Source organism: Lissotriton vulgaris, chromosome 5 (assembly GCF_964263255.1).
Source record: "Lissotriton vulgaris chromosome 5, aLisVul1.2, whole genome shotgun sequence".
Classification (NCBI taxonomy): domain Eukaryota; kingdom Metazoa; phylum Chordata; class Amphibia; order Caudata; family Salamandridae; genus Lissotriton; species Lissotriton vulgaris.
In genome coordinates, this window is record NC_141693.1 from 181,360,085 (window position 1) to 181,380,864 (window position 20,780).

Consider the following 20,780-nt stretch of genomic DNA (forward strand, 5'->3'; position numbering starts at 1 on the left):
GGATAAGGGCTGATGATGATTTAATTAGTAAATTTAATTTCTGGATTAGAGTGAAACATGTTATGCTCCAGAAATTGTTATATTTGGAGAAGGTCAGGTGTTTTTGTTTTTTTTGTCATCTTGTGCTTTATAAAACTACATACTACCAGGACAGACCATTATTATTTGTACAACTCATCCACTATTGCTGACAAACCAACTTGTTTGGACAACTACCACCTTTAAACATTGTTAGGAAATTGAATTGTAATTATGATACAGGAGCATTGTTGCTTATGCGAGAAATTAGATGAAACTATTTCTCACATTTTACTCCAATGTGAGGCCTCAGTAACTTGAAAACGCGAACAATGGTAAAGCTATCTGAAGACACTGGCAAATAGGTCATATTTTCTGATTAAGCTAGCTTATATAGAAATATGGCCACATTTATGTCATTTCAAAAGTATATATTGTCAAATGTTAAACTGTGATTCATTATTTATAAGTGGAAACAACAAATGCATACATCCTAATATGAGCATGAATACATGTAGTCACATGGAGACAAACACGATCTGTTCACCCACGTGTGGGATGGTAGGTATTTATTTGACAGACATCAGTGCGAGGGACAGGATGAAGATACATATGGTACAAGTTGTGCTTCAACACTTTTTAACATTCAAATTCCAAGGTAAATAAGATCAAAGTTATTTAAAGATTTCTTTGATAACGCATTTTTTAATATAAATAACCAGTCAGGAAGGAAGGCTAGAAAGAAAGAATAAAAAAGAAAAATCAAAGAAGTAACTTCAAGAACTTGCATCAATGCTTAAATAATAAACTGCTACTAAACATAAAGAAGGTATAAAGTGGAGGTCAGTGCTTTCAGATATGATGTCATCAGGAACAGGACAAGGTACGCTATTGCTCTGGGCATCACCCCTATTTAATATGGATTAAAATGAAAGCAGCCAAACATTAGATGGAACATTAGATGGAAGGATGGATGGATGGATGGAAGGATAGGTTGATTACAGGTGTTTGATACTTTCATGGGAGGAAGAATAGAGACAACCTGAAGGCACAGACCATTAAGTGAAAGAAAAGGGAATTTAAAAAAGAAAAGAATAGCAAAGTAGACCTAAAGAGAGAGAAAAAAACTTTGGTGTAGTAGCAACAAAGAAATAAAAAACTAAATAAAATAATATTACTAATCCTTAAAGACAGAGTGCAAAACATCACTAACACAGAACACACACACACCCTGCTCCCAGGAAAGTACAATGTTGGTTTATTATGGAGTAGGGGGGAGACCCTAAGAAGGATAATTGAAAAGTTTCACAATGAGGACATGTTTACTACAGGACAACATGAGCAGAAAGAGAGGGTGTGTACTACAAACTAGACAGGGAAATGCAGGTACTGCAAGACTAGCCAAACAGGCGTCCTGGACAAAAAAGTTTAACAGTTTATTTATTTTTTATATTTTTTGTACCTGTGTTCAATACTGAAATATCAGAGGCTCTGTGTACATTTTTATTTATATTTTATTGCAAGCAAATGACATTGGACACACTACAGTTCTCAAGAGAAAGAATAGTCAAACTGAAGTTGCAGTAGAGCTAGAAAGTCATGTTTTACCTACACATGCTTAAAGCTGGAATGTCTATTCTTGACTTCGGTATTCATCAATTCTTGTCAAATTGCTACTCAAAAATTATCTTTTCTAGAGAGTTTGGTTACTGTATTGAGTGACACTAGCATATACCTTACCTGTTATCACACTTTGTGGTACACTCCAAAAGAATGTGGATGATTTATACAATTTGAATGAGCTCTTGTCTAAAGTTCAGCCACAAAATTTGATCAGTAGCAGGTGGAGCCGTTGACCTTCTATGTGCTTAGAACCTAACTCATTTCAGTGAAATAAAAGCTTGTGCATGTGGTACTTGTGACATCCTACCAAATAATGAGATTATTTTCTCATTACTCTTCGTACATGCCCAGAATTAAGTCCAAAAAATACATTGCGCAATGGTACCTCTTAGTTGTATTAAGTTTCTGCAGGGTTGGTCTTCCATACATCCCAAGCACTGTGCCAGATGGAAGCACTCTGCTGTCCCACTCATTGGACAGGATGTGCCTTATCGAAGAAGGTGATATCTAAGTATTGTTCAACTAACAGGCCTAGTATTATTCCATTCATCCTCCGTTATTGGTCCACTTAAGTCCCCCTATTGTTCCACTCTCTGGACTAAATAGGCCTACTATTCTGAATTGATGGGACATGCCTACTACTCCACACTGTGTGCCAAGATGAGACTAAGGCTGTCCCCCACTGATTGATAAAGAAGATACCTCCCTTCCATTCCACTCATTGTAAGAGTGTGACTGACATATGTCCCCGCATATTGGAAAGGATTTGCCTTCCCCATACAATAGTCAGGGTGGTTGAGAGTGAACCTAAAATGCATCATCACTTGCCGGACAAGGATGGACTTAGCAAAAGCTCCAATCTATGGTTAGTGTGGGATTTGTACCCTTCCTTAAACACTGGACAGGAGAGTCTGCCATACACTTAAGATTACAGAACAACATTGGTCTTACATTCTGCACTAGTCAGTTCACTGCACAAAACTGCCCTTTTGCTCCACTTTTTGGACAGAGTTGCATACACATTTAGAACTAGATGATTCAATACTTCCAACAAGATATTTATTTAGTGTGTTCCATTTATCATTTAGGATGGTTTTAACTAACTACCCATGCATTAGAATAACTATTATCTGAAATGTGCCCTGTACAATATACCATGTCTTACATAAACCAGTTCTAAAGTAGTATTTAACAGAAAGGATGAGGTCTACTTTTCAATTAGCACTATACATTGTTCCATTTATCACACAGGATGTGATATACAATTTATCAGGCTACAGGTGTGCTAGACAGCAGGTGGGGTGGGGCCTGCAACTCCAGGGCATGATAGTACATAATGCTCATGGGGTAGAGCACAGTACACTACTCCTGGTGTGAGCTGTCTTGTATTTTGTTGACACTCATAGGTCATGCCCATCTCAGCCAAGGATGTAACCTTAGTATGTAGAATTGTAGCTATTATCAGACAGAGTGGTGCATTTCCCTCATGGATCAGCATGGTTTATAGCATGCATAAGACAAAGGTTTACAGACTGTTTGCCTCCACTCAGCAAGAGAATTGATGTGCACCAGCCTAAATATCACTCCACGACTTCTGCAATGAAGCATGTATCAAATTCGTGCTCAAACACAACAACCTCAGTTTGACATATTTATCCAAGAACATAAAAACATACTGAACCAAATTCAAACATCTACCCATATATATAGCAGCCATTCCACAGCATGCATTCGTGTTACAGGGCAAGGGAGGGTGCAGCTATAGAACCAGAGAGCAGGTAATAAAACAACTTTTCCATTGATGCTGAAAACAAAAGTGGGACAAAGACATCTCAAACCATTCTCTGCCAACCAATGTTGGCTGGCGTCATATTTCTTGTGTGTCACACATAAGTGAGAGATCTGGAAGATGCTTTCCTCGCTGCTTGTTCCACCCAGGACAGGAGTCTTCTGCCATTACTGAATCTGAAATGCTGTTTCTTTGGGGGAGGGGGCATTTGGTGACAGGCAGGGATGGGCAGTTGCTGGGGGACAAACTGGCGGTGCAGCAAACTATCACGTTTGATGGGAAGATCCTTTGAGGTGGAGAGAAATAGGGGTAACTGAAGATTCTAACTGCTGATTTCTTCATCTGATTTATTCATTTTCTTCAAGGCGTCCAGGAGTTTCTGTGGTGTTAGGACATGTGTGGAACCTGTTTGAGAAGGAAGGAGGAAAGGGGAAGAGAGAAAAGTAGTGACTACTTTGCAGGATTACCCTGTGCCCTGTGCACAATGCCCTTCGAGTCTTTCCCCATGCGCAACTATTTCTACTTCCCCATGCCAGTCTACCTTTTTACATGTGGGAGGCCAGAAATCTGCTTTCCCTATGCCAACCTAAAGTAATGTTAATGCCACAACTGTTGGCACCCTCTTCCTTAAAGTACCTGACTAGAGTTCTGCCAACTACAGTGTTAATGTGCTCTTCAGAAAGAGACAAATAAACATATCAAATCCTGGACAGGGGGAGACATTTAAAGGATATATGCAAATGTTATACAATGACATTAAAATATAGAAGTCAAGGTCGGTCCCCTAAACTGCTCTTGCTTACAGTTTGGGAATATCAAACACCTGCTTGGGAATTCAATAATTTGTGAGTTGGTGGGTACCACCTCCATCCGTAGTCTTATTCTCCCAAAACTCTTTCCAAGAGACATATCAGTGGCATTAATATGTCTAATATTTTGTAAGTGCTACTAGTCAAGGTACCAGCAATGTCCTCTCTTTTTAAGAGATGGTGCCACCTGGGATAAGATGTCCATTGTAAATCTATTTATACTAATATTTGGTGGGGGAGTAGGTCTATCTTTGCCTACATTTTGATTGGGTGTGTATGGTAAGAAACAGCAATCTTCTTAGTATGTAAATAGGATGAACTTCTCCAGTTTCGATTGACATGGGGATGCTACCATTCTCAGTTTAGGGCAGTACAAAGATACTCCTGAATATTGCTGCAATGGACATTTGGCTTACAGGCAAGGTCACTGTGAAACACATGGAACTACTCCATAAGTCTCAGTTAGATACGACCTTCTGTAGGAGCAAAGGCTAGTGGATTGATTGTACTATCAAATAAAGTGGAATAAATGATTCCACAACAACCTTTCATCATAGAGTTTACTAATGAATTGAAGAGAAATAAATGGTCGAAATATTCCGTCCATTGGATGACTGGAGGATCAGCCTCTCAGTTTGGGAGGGTTACATTCTACCACTCTTTTTCAAGTAGGTATGGTTTAGTCTTACCATTTTTGCCAATCTTTAATAATTCAAGAAATATCCCTGGATGCCCTCTATAGCATTTGTAGGGAACTTCTCTGCTATTGTCATTGGTACCCCGTAGTAAATCCTGATATCGCAAAAATTTCAAATGGCAAATCTGATTTTATATCAATAGTAGTTTGTGCTGCATTCCATTGTATCATCCTGTAGGATGACATAATACCTTCCTCATATATCATTCTTTAGTGCTTTAAGGTACATCCATGGGAGACCTTCAGCACCCCCTTAAGGATGTTCAAGACTGTCTGAAATTAGTACTTAAACATATCTTTTTAATTGGACATTCACAGTACATTTCAGAAAGCCACTGTCTGGTTCTCTGAAATACCTCATGGTGTATCCCTAAGACGCTTACACATGTACCTCAAGAAGCATCTTTCAGTTACCTGCCCACATGGTGCTTTATGGGGTGCTCTTGAATGTCCTTTCGTAGTGCTTCAAGTTACATTTTTGAAAGGCCTTTAAAGTACATTACATTAAGCCCCTGGGAGTTACTCTGTAGTATTCAAAGTTTGCCTTTAAGAGGCAGAATCTGGTACCTAAAGGAGCATCCTTGAGAGATTGTCCGAGGTACATCAAGGTGTTCTGTGAATGTCCTTTTCAAGGTGCATCTTTGAGTATATTTCTCTGGTACATTTCTAGAGTGTCATACTATAGTGCTTCAGGGTACATGCTTCATTGCCATTCCATAGAATTTCAAGGTAGGTCCTACCGTGCTTTTCTCTAGTATTTTGTGGTTCATGCTTAAGTGCCAATTTTAGTGCTTGCATGTGCTTCCTTGGGGAATGTCAAGGTGCATGCTTGGGTGCTCTTTTGTGGAACATCCCAGAATGGTCCTAAATAGTACTTCAAGATACATCTTTTGGGTGTTAAAATAGAACTGCATGAATCAGCCCAGGGCTCTTTTCGATAGTCCTTCATTACATTAGTGTTCTTCTGCGCTGCCTCAAGCAATAACACTGAGGTTTTTGAGAAATGTTGCTAAGTACTTGTGTTCAGGGCTTTAAGGTTTAATCTTGTTTACGTTTAAATTGAGTTTAAAAGAATCTTGGTCTCTTTTAAATTTAATTGAAAGTACATTATCTATAATAATCAGTACTGTAAATATTTTTAGAAGGTGAACCTCTTGGTGTGAAACATCAGTGTAAATTTTCAAGCCTTACCACATAGCTTGGCAAGGCAAATAGAGGACTATATTTTATTTCGCACAGCCAGAATCAGACTCAGACATTGCACAATCTGTGCAAAATAAAGTTTGATGTTTATATTGGTGTACACTGGTGCTGGTAGAGGTCCAAGGTGTGTTGTAGCTCATACCTGAACATATGTTTGAAGGTTGTACTGGAGGTGATCATAGTCTCACAAATCAAAGAAAGTGGTGTAAAGACAGGGGATTTTCAATTGGAAAAGAAAGAATGTCTTTAGGCTCATCTATTCCCTGAGCTTCATACTGTGTGATATCCTATGGAATACTTAGCGGAGTGGTCAGTGCATATTGTCACTTCCTCCTGTGTCAACCTGAAAAGTGATCTGCTCCAAAGGGGTGACATGGGTAGTCAGTCCCCCAGCTGGATGGATCTTCTTTGGCTGGGCAGTCTCTTTGGAGAAGTGTGGCTCAATGGTTAGAGCGGCAGACCCTGATGCAGAGGTCTGGCCCGGGACCAGGGTTCAATTCCCCGCCTCTGCGGGTCTTGGGCTCAAAAATTCCACGGACCTGATAATTCTCGCCTCGGTGCCTATTCCAATCATGGAGTCCCACTCTGCAACTCTGGGCAATAGCTTGCTTAATCTCCACAACGGCCCCCACAACGCTAAGGATGCCTGGCCTCCACCTTGGGGGTGGCCAGGAGTGGACGCCTCACAGGGAAAGCCAGGATGGGTTCCACAGCGGTATTCGTACAAGCGCCTTGAGACCCTTGCGGGTGAGTAGTGCGCTATACAAGTATCAATTTACATTACATTTACATTTACATTCTATTCTGAGTTCCCAGAAAGATGGATTCGATCGAAGGAGGGCTGTCTCTAGTCTTCTTTCATTTTAGCCCACCCCTCTGAAAAGATTTCCTCACTTGGAATGGAAAGAAGGTCTTTCACAACACCTGTTCACATCTCTTTCTTAATAGCTTCTCAATAACTGGTGACCTTCAGGTGTGATCTACTATAGTCAGTTAAGTAGAGAAATAATTTTCAACAACAATACAGTTTCGCTCTGGATGAACTTTCTGTATGTTGACTTTTTTAGTTCAATAGGGCTTGTAATCGTCAAATGATGATTGTTTACCCTGATTATTAAATGTTAAATGCTTAACTTCAGCTGATGGCCTCTCCTTTCCAGTTAAAAATGTTTGGCCTTTGATTGTAAAGGCCATATATTGTGCTATAAAATGCTAGCAGAACCTTTATTCCATCTACAAGAATATTTGCATGGCCATCATAGTAAACAGTACTTGATAGCTGGTACTCCATCAAAAATAATATAGGAATAGACATAGTGGTGAGAATGACAGTGCCTTTCATTGTAATGGAAACGGAAGGAGACTAAAATAGTGCCATTGTTTTGGCCAGTAAAACTGATGATTACTTGGTATTCGTCCAAGCCACGCGAATGGCTATGATGATAGTTCCCTTCATGGCCATGAGCATACAAAATTACTAGAATAATGTTGTATCTCCTTTCAGAGAACTGAGGATACATTTGAATTAGTTAATACAACTCTAGCTATATGAATAGTAGAAACACTAACTGCCAATTGTCTCTCATTTACAGCAAACGAGAAGACAGACCAGAAAGTAAAGAATATCATATAAACAAATAGTGAAGAATGGCTAAAACTGTGTAGTCCTTCTCAGCCATTCATACTTGCACAGGTAACTTTGGAAATCTTTTTGCAGTTCTTCTATTGGGAGCAACTCAAAAAGAATGCAATTTCCTCTTGAGTCTATAAATGGAGCTGTACCATTATGATAATCTAAGACTAATTATCTAAGAAATAAAATTCAATATTAAAATATAGTTTTAAACTTGTTTCTATCTTTAATTTAGAATTTAGCTTCTGATCCTTGCAAGTGGCACATTTGTAGGTAAGACCAAATTAAGCAGTGAAATCATCAACACATCTAATTTCGACCATTACTCTATTTAATAGATCACTTGACTAGTAACCTGTTGTTCAAAGGATATTTTATGTCTTGTATAATTTAAGTGTAATGCCTACAATACATTCAATATGTCACCCCTTTTCCTAATAGCACATTTATGGAATGGAATATTCCATCCTAAAGAGGGCCAGTTAGTTATATGTTCATAGCATGACCCAAAATAATTTTCTGTACATTCATTTAGCTATATTAAGACCAACATGTGCTAATTTCAGACTTGTTGTATTGGCAAATGACAGGGTATATTCAGGAGAAACATTCTATAGCTTAATTCTGTACAAGCAAGCTGTATCACAAGAAAGTAGTAAAGGAAAATCTTGGTGGCAACAACAAACACTATAATTTGCTTGTCTCACCATGGGGTAGACTCTGTTACTTGCAAGATTTGGGGTTTTCACAATCAAAGCTATCAATATATCTTGCATTATCCAATAAGATTGCATTTCTATTGTTTCAACATATGTGGCAAATTTCTATTGTTGACCCAAATGTATTAAACATGTTGTATACTCTATAATCTATGGAGAAAACATCCCTGTTTGGGAGCTCCGAACATCGTTGAAAAAAGTCCTGACACACTAAAATATGTAACAGTTTGTGTACTAGCATGTACTGTGTTCTGTATACTTACAATATTATGCCTCACCTATAGAGCTACACTCTGATTGCAATTGTGGGAAAGAATCCAATTTCCACATTGATGCCACATTATCTTTCTCATCTGCTTTTTTGCATTCTTAGGAATATAGACAAAGCCAGCAGTGGTTTCTCATCCATTACCCATTAATCTTTACAGTTGACAGAGCACCCGTGTTCATGCAACATTCCGTCTCGCACCCCTCCCAGAACTTCCCCAACAAACATAGCATCTAGATTGGAAATGCTTGCAATTGTTGATCCATGGACTTATTGGGATGCTGGAAAAATATTGAAGGATATATACATGGATGTCCTTTTCAAGAGGAAAAGAACCAGGGTGGTAGAAACTGAAAATGTATGGTGTCTATGGACGAAAAAATCAGCAAGGCCTGTAGTGTGTGAGGAGTGGTTGTGAAGTGGAGAAGGATTGTGGAGTCATGCAATAGTGGGGTGTCAAAAAGAAAAGAAAAACATCAGGCGTGAGAGAGAAAGCATTGTGTCTGGGTTTGAAAATGTGTGTCTTATTGGGTTTTAGGACATTAAAACTTTCAGGCTTTATAGGATACAGAGGTCAAAGGTGCAACCAAAGGGGTGAATTGAAGAGCCTACATGTTCAACCAGGGAAAGGAGGCAGAATATTGAGTTGTAGGGACACAAAACTGGTAAGAAAATTAGTCCCCATCCCCTATGCAAGGTTAGACTATTGTATTTTTTGTACAAGCTATTATACTGCATGTAGGTGAAGTGTGGTGCATTTGTGGCAAATAGATATCACTTTTAAAAGTACTTAACTGCCAGTTATACCTTTAACTCACTAGGAACTTCTCAGCACATGGGGCAGCTTTAATAATCCCAGAATAATCCAAACTGAAAGGGAGTCCACAGGAGAATGCTGTTTTTCAATGATTGATAATCTGGCAGAGACACTGATGTGTGAGGATTACAATTCAGTGACTGAAACCTGCTCTTTTCAAAAAAGAGTGTCCCCCAAGTAAGAACGACTTAATGAAATTACAATCTATAGAGTAAAGCTTACTATTGATGCATAGTGCTGCCTTTCAAATGACCGCTGCCGCCTTCCATTCAAAGATATTCCCACAGACTCCCATTAAATAAGTACTATACCTAATGATCAAAACTTACTCTCAGTCCCTTAACAACTCTACTTGTTGGAAAGGTTTTAAGAAAAGTCTAACAGCTTGAATGTTTTCTTTCAAAATCACTACAGCCAGAGAGGCCCACAGGAAGTTGCCAAGAATGACAATTTGGCACCTGGGCTGATCATGGTAGTGGTGGGCCTTCACCCTTAGAGCACATCATGACCTAAAGACAACATTGTGGTGATAACATTTCTGTGAATGTGGTTTTGACCACCAAGAGAATGAAAATGTATTGAGGGGACACAGTATATTATTCTTTTGTCTCAGGTAGGCAAGTCAATTTATTTATTTCGTCTTCCACTCCACACCAGCTTCCTCAACAGCTTTTCTTGATCTATAAATAACTGAGAAAGAACCAGTTACTTAAAATTCTCTAGCCCCCAATGGCTGGAGAATGGTAATGGTTAAAAACAACATTCCCCAGGCTACTCTGATTTTTCTAAACCTGTCTCCATTTCTGTAAACCATCACCCAGGCAGGTGACCAAATTTCTTTAGGCCCTATACAGGTAAGTGCAATAATTGCAGAGGCAAACATTTTAAATCTATGTTTACCGGTAGATGATTTCGTATTTAGTAAGATAGAGATTGTCAAACATCAGATTTCGAGCTCACATCTGGAGATATGGAGTGGGAATGGGATTCCACTGTGCTACAAGTTGTGAACCGATTGTTACGGGCAAGTAACATTTTCCATTTACAGCAAGTGCATAGACTGTAAAGCATTATTCTTATTCCTAAGGCGGTGGCTTGTGAGCAGCAACGGAAGACGTTAGAAAAAAATTTGAAGTATAGTTAGTGCAACATGAGCTTTCTGTCGGGCATGAATTTCCGTTCTGTAATGCTTAGTAAATGTGTGGATAGTAGACCATGCAGCAGCTTTACAGATGTCTGCAAGTGGAATGTTGCCTAGGAAAGCTGTAGTGACTTCCTTTTTGAGAGCCAAACATGCTCTAGGCACAAACTGTAATGAACACTTGAATTTGCCATATCAAACCTGAATACATTTGACAATCCATCTGACGAGGCCCCCTTAGAAACAGATTTTTGTAGATGTGGTTGGCCAAAAGCTACAAAAATATTCTTGATTTTCTAAAGAGTTTTGTACGATACATTTAGTATGTATGAGCTATTTTAACATCTAATGTGTGTAAGGCCAATTCCATAAATGGCTGTGGTTGGAGTGGAGAAAGAGGATAAATCAATAGTTTGATTAACATGGAAAGGTGAAACCACCTTTGGCCAAAACAAGGGTATGCCCATTTAGAGAATTTCCAGGCTTCAAAGGATTTGCATTCACTATTCTTGGAGTTATACTATAACCAAATTAAAGCACCTCACCTGCCAAATTTTAAGTTTCACTGTCCTGAAGTTGGCGAGGTACAGCTGACATAAGGATATCTGGGTGCAGTGGTAACTTTTGATGGGGATGGATTAACATTTCAGGCAGTAGCAAGTACCACAGTTGCAGTGTCCAGGTGCACAGTATGATTAGCCTCATTGTAGCTTACTGCATCTTTCTCACTACATATGGAATGAGCAGTAGTAGGGGAAAAGCATAATCAAATATTGCTGTCCACTTGATATATATATAGTGGATTGCCAAAGATTTTGGGTGTATGTATGTAAAGGCGAAGTTTTGCCATTTTCCATTCTCGCGTATGGCAAGCATGTTTGACGCCAGAGTTCCCCAATGGTGGAAGCATTGAAGAAACATATGGGCATTGATCTCCCATTTCTGTGTCTGTTGGTGTGTTCTGCTCAACAGGTCAGCAAAATCATTGTCCATTACTGGAAAGTTTTCCAATAGGAGTAGTACCTAGCGAGGAATGACCCGGTGTCTACGCTCACTGTGACTACTGAGGTGAGTGCATGCACCCTTGTTTTTGTGGATAATACATGATTGTCATGCTGTCTGTATGAATACGCATTTATTTGTTACAAATGAGGTTGAAAAATGCTTTCAGCACCACTTGAATTCCATCAATATCCGTAAGCTGACATTCAGGTGTTGTTACTAAAGAGACCACTAACCCTGCATTGGAAGCTGTGTTGATGGCCACTTGCTGATAAGGGCCATTCCTCCATTGTAGTTCCACCATTGCAGTTTGTACTGAACTGTGGGATCTTCCCAATGCTCATTTGATTGTGACCATTGACTCATAAGGCATTCCTGCAGAGTGCACATGTGCAATCGTGGATTTGGGACAAGTGAATGCAAAACACCATCTTTTCCAACAGTTTCATTATCATTCTCCATATCAGAGGAAGTAAAGGGGAAACAGTCTCTGAACTGCATCACTCTTGCATTGCTAGGATATCCTTTTGCGATCACTGCATTGACTATGGCTCTCGAGAACAGCTGTGAGATTCTTTAACGTTAATGGGATTCCCGGCATGTGGAGGTGTGAGCTGACTTGTTGAGTGTGAGCGCTTGCCTGTTGCTTTTTAGCAGCCGATCAACTGGGTACGGAACAACATAACTGCCATTACACCGAAGATGCACTATTACCACTGCCAGGCATTTGGTGAACATTTGAGGGTCTGCTGTGACCCCCAAAGGGAAGGACTTTGATCTGTTCACAAACTCTCCTTACCACAAAACACAGGTACTGGCAGTGAGTTGTTGAATCAGAATGTGGAAGAGGGCATCCTTAAGATGAAGGGTTTCCATGTAGTCCCGAACACTGTGGAGTGGAATGCTGTCTTATAGTAATTCTGAAGTGCCGTGACATGATGTGCCGATTACAGCTCAAAATAAAAAGAAGATTGCTCAGTGTCCTATTTTTCTTGGGGAGCAGAGAGTGAAATGGTTGAAGGGAATAGATACAGTTTTCTCGCTGTTGTGGAGATGCAGGTTTGAAAGCCCTCTTTCAGAGCAATGCTTGCACTTCCTCTTGCAGCAGTGGTTGGTGGGCTTGGCTGGTGGCGTGCCAGTGTAGTGGAATATTTGGTGGTGTGTTGTGAATTTCCATGCAGCAAGAATGAGTTATGATGGCGAGCACCTATTTGTCTGAAGTTATATTCTCCTGCTGAGAAAGATATAACCCTATGCATCCACCAACAGGTCTTGAGTGGTAGAGTCAATGAGTTCATTGTTTTGAGGCCAGGAGCTGTTGTTTTATGTGACTTTGTGATGTTCTTTCCACAGAATCCATGAGTATGATTTAGTGATCTGCGTTTTGAGAAATGGACTGCTGGAGTTGGTATGGCTGCATTTAAGTAGTGCCTGCCATTTTTGGTGCCACCATGTCTGCGGGCAGCAAAACACCAACTTCTGAGGCTGGTCTGTAGATCAACCATTGCTTCCGTAATCAATGTGTCCTTCCTGAGCTTCAAAAACATGGAATCAACGTGTGGCATAGAAAGTGTTCCTTGTCAAAGGGGAGGGTGAAGAAGTGCTCTCGGACTTCTGGACAGTAGGTAGACACACTTAGCCAAGCATGTTGGTGGAGAAGGTTACTAGTGTTTATGTCGTGTGAGCCTTATGGACGACATCTAGGAAGCGCATTTTCAATTGACTTGCACTTTTGGAGAATTTCCTTGCCTCTCTTTTTATATGCATGTGGAAGGTGATTGATGAGCTCTTTACTCTCCACCCATTGTATCAGTCATATCTATAGAGCAGACTGACAAGAGTTAGTGATTAGCCATTGTGTGGAAGCTTCCACTGCCACCTGCTTAACTGTCGCATTGATTTATTGGGTGGAGAAGTCTCCCCTATGACTTGAGTGAATATCCTTTTGTGTGTCATTTGTATGACAAGGGAGTGCGGTGGGATATGCCCACATATGTAGACAAGCACCTGTGTATTGGCATTTTATTTCTTCTCAAACAGGGCCAAGATAAATAATGCACAGACTACTCTGTTTTTGAGAAGGCCTCTATAAAGAAATCCTCTCCTCCATGTGGACGTTAACCTCTTGATGGTCTGCCGCTTGTTAGACGACCAATTGACGTGCAGTTGTTACATCAGGCAGGTAGAGTTTTTTATTCAGGATACAACTACAACAATGGGTTATCTGAAGGATCCTCATTATAACCATGTGTAGGGTAGTCCATGTCATCAGAAGGCACAGGATCTTCTTTTGATCTTGGCTGATATTCAGTGTGGTCCTGGTCTGAGTCTCTATGAATAGACTACGCTAATGATAGTGAAGTTGCAGGTGACCACCCTGGTAGTGTTGTAGGCCTTTTCTTTGGAATGGGTAAAGCCTTAAGTTCGTCCAGAATTGGCTCTTCAAAGGTAAGTTTGTGTTTTGTAGCACAGAGCTCATCGATTGGAGTAGGCAATGCCTGTATGTAGCTGAATACTGGATCAATATACATCCACGTATCCTGAGGATCTGTCTGAACCTCTTAGTCTTCCATAGGAAGAGGGGAACTTAAAGTCACGCTCAGTGGTGGTTTTGCGGGTCTCTTTGGGTTTGATCTTGGTTCTGAGATGGGCAGAGTGAGTTCCCATTAATAAGGCTGAATATCTGGAGGGTGTGGATCTCTGACATCTGAAGGTGTCTTTGGGGTGCCACGTTGCCTCTGGAAGAGTGCTGATACCTCTTTGGAGGAGGTTCAGGACTCATAGCATGGATGTCTCATTCTGTTCTTTTCCCTGGTGCTGAGGCTCCATTTGAGTTAAAACTCCAGAGGTTTGTGTGTAGTGTATGTGAAAGTGTAGGTATAGTCTTTGTCCTAGGCAGTCAGAGTCAGTAGAAGATACATATTCGAACCTCCACTTCCAAGAAGGCTCTTGTGAAACCCATCATAGCACATCCCCTCAGAGCCTTCAATGCCATGTTTGCAGGGTAGGTAGGGAGAGTCTCAAACTTCATCCTGTAATGTGGCCACCATCTATTCCTTCAGTGGCAGATAGTATTCTTGCATTTAAAGGCCTTACCAGACAGAAGTTGCAGACGCAATGCTGGTCGGACACTGGGAACCTACTCTGGCAATTAGGGCACAATCTGAAAGCCACTTCCTCCATATCCTCACACCACACTAGTCACTCTAGTACAACATCCAAAGCGGTCATGGTTCTTAAGAGGTTTTGCTGAAGCAGTTCATGGTTCCAGGGAGGTCTTGTATGTGAAGGTATCATTCCAGTGTTTTAATGTCAACGTTTTCAGCTTCTGTAGCACGATGATACCAAAGCACGCGGAAATAAATCCGAACCTGATAGCAGAATAATAATCTAAGGTGGAGGCTATGAACTGGTGCATTAGGGATTTTGGAGCAGGCATCATGAGTCACCTCAAAAATAAACCTTTTCTTTGAAGGACAAGAACTTGCAACGTCCTCACTCAACACTAGACTGTGAGTAGCATGTGAATCTGAAACACCACATGCTGCAACTCTCCACTTCTGTAGGTATTTCCTTGGGCATTTCACTCACTTTGTACAAGAATACTCCTACCACATCACTCCATTTCTATGGACCCTACTCTCGTCACATTACTCTATTTCTGTTTCCCCTAGCTACACTCTTTTTCCACAGCTCCATGCAGGTAGCTATAACTAGGTACCACAAACCAGATATCTCCATCTCTACAGGCACTGCCCTGACTAGGTCATTCTGCTTTTTCAGGCCATTGCTGGAATGAGAAATTCAGTGTCTACAGGCCTTCTTCTATGCAGGTTACTCCTTGCAGTCAATAAGTGCTGGAAGATAATGCAGTGATAACAGCTTGCACTCCAAAGCACATAATTCTGGCACAAGCAGTGTGAGACAATGCCCAGGGGGAAAATACCAAGATGAAAGAGGTTGCCATTTTCTGAAATCTGTAGTCCTACTGAACCTTTTCGCAGACAAGGAGAGCACTGAAAGTAGAAATCTTCTCCATGAATACGGATCATAACAGAGGATAGGTAGGTTTTCTCCTGAAAAGAAGCATGCCAGTGATACCCATTTGATTCCAGATTACATGCTTCAATTAAGATTTATCTGGAATTTATGAAGGCAAACAAAAGCCAACTAATATCCAAAAATGAAATCCTGATGTGCCAAGATTTCCACTTATTGAACTGCTTCTAAAACTGTCCTAAGAGTCGCTACACATTATTCTTAAACTCTTTTAACATATTCTCTTGATTATACACCCAAAAGTTCCCCCTAAACCTTGTGCTCAGGCAGGGATAATAATTTATTGGCTGCTCTGCATTCTGTCTTTTTCTCAGGATTGCAAAATGAAATGCTGCTGGTACTGAATAATTATTGACTTTTACACACAGTCTTTTTACTCTCAAAAGTTTTCAAATGTAAGTATTTCGATTTTCACAAAATTCTGATTTCTGATTTGTAGACATAGAGCTTCATGACGTCCTCTACCACAAATGTACAGATGCTCTGCTTGTATAATATCCTCAATGATAAGATGTCTCCAAGAAGCCTGGCCTCACAATTTGGGTTTCGATACCTCTACATCAACGGTTGAACAAATCTTCTCCAACTCCACAGAATGGAAGGGTGAACTGACTTGGTTCAAAGTTCAGTCTGCCATATTGGGCAGATGTACCAGTTGCATGACCAGGTGACCTATAAACGGACAGTGCTATTGACAATGGAAACACTAATGAAAGAGAAGAAGTGCAAGAAGAGGTGTCAAAACCTGATCTAGAGGATTTCATTTCATTTCTATTTTATTGACTCTACCAATTGAACTCTTTAGACAAACATTTGTAAAATCCCGCCTATGTAATCTTCTATATAGCGCTCTACAGCTTCACAGCAAATCTGTTATATCTCGCCATTTTTCATAAAGATTAATAGTTTGGGGCGATCTGTGAAGTTCTACGCAAAGACTATATGGAATTAAAGGATTTTAAGTATAACATTTGTGGAAGTCTATGGGATAATACATGGAAATATCCATAAAAGTTGTGAAATAGGGCAGCCATTCCACCACAAAATTGCATAAGGGTTAACAGTTTCTTGGGCTATGAACGGGAGCATATGGAGAGTAGGCAATCTGATCACACCTGTTCAAGAAGGCATCTGATCACTCCTTCCAAGTCATAACTGGTACTTTAGCCAACGAAGCGACTTGTACACTGATAATAACAATCATATCATATCAGCTGCATTACAATTATGGGTGTAATTAATTATCACAAACTCCAGCACATTGAGTTCTCTTTGGGGCACCATGGTGTCCAGCCGCATTGATAATTATCTTAGAATTTTCTACCAGCCCTCCAGATCTTTCTAAATATCAAGAGAGTGAAATATTATTATTTATGGAGATTTTCCATTAATTTAGTTCAAAATTCTTGCAATTTAGTTACTACCAAATACAAGCTTGCACACCAGAGAACATAGGTGCTCAAAACAGGATTTATTCTATTGAATCAAAAATGGGGGTGGCTGGCAATAAGGAAGTCATAGATTTAAGCAAAGAGGAGAGGTAAAGAAAGTACATCAAGTTTTAGCTTCCCAGAAGAAACATGAGGCAGCATTGGACATGGGATTCATATGGATCAGTGATACATTTTCAAATCCCCCATAGTGATAGCATTTGTGAGTTTAAAAAGAAAAGAGATTTCTTGGAAGAGTTTCAGGTTTGGGTTGTATGGCACTAGGTGTTCGACACATTTTCAACCATCGTGTATGTGTGAGTGTTTGGTTCATAAAAAAATAATAACGCAAGCATTTTCTCATCAAAATAATATAAACAAAGAAAATTAAATCAACTGAAGAGTGAGATAAGAGGCAAAGAAAGCCCTTCAGAGTGGAAGAGTTTCTTTTGGTAGAAAAACTGCTTTTACTTTTCTTTGTGTGTCTTTGGCTCTCAGTCCATTGGGGGAGCCTGATCCTCAAAAGATACCCTAGTGGACTCCCTGAAGTCTGGGTGTCTCAGATCCTGGAGGAATTTGGTGGGAGTTAGAATGTGGGTAGAACCTGTGAGAGAACAGAGGCGGGCTGACGTCTTTCAAGAGAACACACATCAGGAGCTAACATGTTGCAGTCAAATGAAAACACTTAATCTATGAGACAACAAGAGGAAAGCAGGGGAGGTGCATGGTCAGAACGAATGAGAGGGAAAACAATTGAAAGCAGGGCATGGATAGGCATAGTGGCAAAAGAGACAAGGGGCGGCAGGAAGGTGTGACACAAAAATTGGGATTAGATGATAACTATCAAAAATCAGAGAGAGGAAAAGACATTGAGGAACATGCATGTGCAACAACATACAGTCTGACTAGAGTAGAAAATCAGACAAGTTAATTTAGACAGACAGCTTGGCATTTCGTGGAAACCCTTGGGTGACGGTGTAAATAATGTTTCACTGAGTTGGAAATGTATCCCACTATACTCCATGTAAAGCAGCCTAAAAGTAATCCCCTCCGCTCATAGGCCAGTGGATCAATCCTAGATATCACCTTGAGTCTTAGTGCTATGGTACACCAACTCAGCAGGTGTAGCGTATTTGTTAATGATCACTACCCGTGGCTGCAAATCCAGAAGAAAATTCACCATCCACTGGATTCCATGGATCATCTTTTAAAACAACCCAAAAGATGGGTACCCTGAGAAGGGGTGGTATATTTTGAGGGTAAAAAGTTAGCCTTACAAAAAACATGTTGCTCGTCACGGAGGGCTAGCTTCAAAGTCTTCAAACAAATAAGCAGCAATTAAGCCTCTCATGGGACGTGCAAAATGATTTATAAATACCAGGACAATAACATGCAATAACGTATGTTGACCAGAACTTCAGTTTAGTATTAACTGACCAAAATTCAGCTTCACGAAAATTAATTAGAATTCTGCTCTTCATTAAAACTCTCAAAATCAGGTTTGTGTTAAGAAATTTCACACAACTGACCAGTTCCATATTAATTTTGTTTTGTAGTTTTATTATTTCCCATGTAACCCTGTCACCGTTCTAATTAGATGGATTTCCTAAGCAGGAGGGCTGTAGGGGATACAATAGCAATGCTGTTGCAGTGGTTGCCTTACCAGAAAGTGAAAGGAGGTGTTGATTTTACACTGATATTGCTTGTGAAATGAATTGGTGTCTCCGCGAAATCTTCGCTGTCCTCTTTCGTCATGAGGGATCAGGCAGACAGATCATCCCTGGCTGCAAGCCGCCTATAGAGCACCGCTCGTGACAATAAGCCCCTGGCTTTGTCCAATTCCTCCTGGTGGGAGGATTTAGTACAGACCTATATTGGAAGGTGAGCAGCAATGAGCTGAGTTGAGCTACGATTGATGGACTAGTATGTGGAAGCAACAGTGTAATGCAGTCCTCCTGTGTTCCATATACACAAACTGTTGAACAAAAGACATTCCCTAGCCAAAAAAGGGCTTGGGATTAAAGGTTTGAAAGCTGTAGGGTAATAGTCAGATAACCCTTGCACCAAGGTGAAGAAGTAAGCCTGTCATTGGACAGCATCCTACCACGCATTACACTCTTCGTGCTCTTCCATAAGGTCAGCATCCAGTATCATATGTCTGGCTAAAGCATGAGTTGGCCAACTGAACTGTTCCAGACTCAGTCTACACATACAGACCACGTTAAAGTCAAGAAGGAGGCCAGGAACTTACAGTCACCAGAAATGTTGGCTTTGACCAATACTTAAGCAGCTTCACTAGTTGTATTTTAGTATTACCAATATGAGCCAAAACAGAAATGATTAAGACAGGGACATAATGCAGGCTCCTGCAGCCCCTGCAGTGCAGAGGTCCTCCATGCATCACATGGGGGCCCCCATGCCACCCAAAGTCTAAGAATGGCTGTGAGCAGGAAATTCTATAGGAGGGCATCATATTGCACTAGGCCATGGAGTAATGACATGTCCAGGTGGCAAACAGTCTTCTCCCTTACCACCTCTGACTTAGTTTACATCCTTGAGGCTCATTCCTTCCCAGTCCCTAGATCTGCTCTGCATGTCAGTGGATACTCACCTGTTCTGAACACTTCTGTGATCTTACATTACAACGGCATGCTATGCAATTTACACCTTTTTATTGGTGAACATATACAATTAATTGAGAGTAATTTAAATCTCATTTCAACTGACTGCACAAACAGTGAAGTCTGAGTTACACTCCACCAGAACTTCACACTATTGGAGTGTTGGCTTTTCTGACATTGTTCGCTTCTGGAAAATCTCTTCTTCATAGGACATTAGCTCTTGAATCACAGCCTGATGATACTCTGTCTCATGCATATATGCATAAAATTACTCTCACTCTAATGTTGGACTCCTGAAATTCACATGAATCTCACTTATTCCTAACAACTCACTCTTATCACATCCAATAAAAGGCTTGACACATTTCAATAAGATTGCTTCCAATGGCAGATGTTGTATACACTTTAGCCTGGATATACAAATATTTTGAGTTGGGTTGCATCACTTCCTTGATGCAACACCAAAGTAAAATCCTTTTTGGTATTCACAAAGTCACACCATTGGCGTTTCCTTGTAGGAAAAATTAATGCAATGTAACGCATTATGCTGCCAATCTTTTACTTTGCATCTGGGAAGCGTACCATGGGTGATGCATGTGTGTTCCTGTGCAGCCACCTATGGATTTTGACACAAACCCATATTTACAAAGATATGAAGACAAAGGTTTACATCAAAATGTTGCACCTGCCTGATGCTAGCCTAACATGAAAAAACATCTTTACTTCTCCTTGTAATTGTCCTCTATGCATTTTGTAGCATTAATGCAGAAGGGACAAAACCTCCAAGGATAGTTTTTTGTGGTTGAAGACTCCCCTTCCTGCACAAAAAATATCCTGACCATAATGCATGAACACTTAAACTATGTCACAAGGGCACCTGCATTGCCGCTAGGCAGCACAATTTCCTTGAAGATATGGAGCAGTTCTGTTCTCTTCATTTTATGCAACGCA

The 20,780-nt window shown here is 40.3% G+C and overlaps 1 protein-coding gene across 2 annotated transcripts in view; it reads right to left on the minus strand.

Annotated features, from left to right (window-relative positions):
• Window positions 1–555: 555 nt before the first annotated feature.
• The window catches only part of STXBP1 (syntaxin binding protein 1), a 273,418-nt gene continuing 253,193 nt past the window's right edge, over window positions 556–20,780 (minus strand). The window contains exons 19-20 of one of the 2 annotated variants that reach the window (XM_086921114.1): window positions 17,680–17,812; window positions 3,697–3,835 (exon numbers count right to left, since the gene is read on the minus strand). In XM_086921114.1, the coding sequence (XP_086777240.1) occupies window positions 17,703–17,812 (110 nt within the window). In that variant the 3' untranslated portion in view covers window positions 3,697–3,835; window positions 17,680–17,702. Of the gene's footprint in view, window positions 3,836–17,679; window positions 17,813–20,780 lie in introns of both variants that reach the window. The other variant, XM_086921113.1, reaches the window with a different exon arrangement.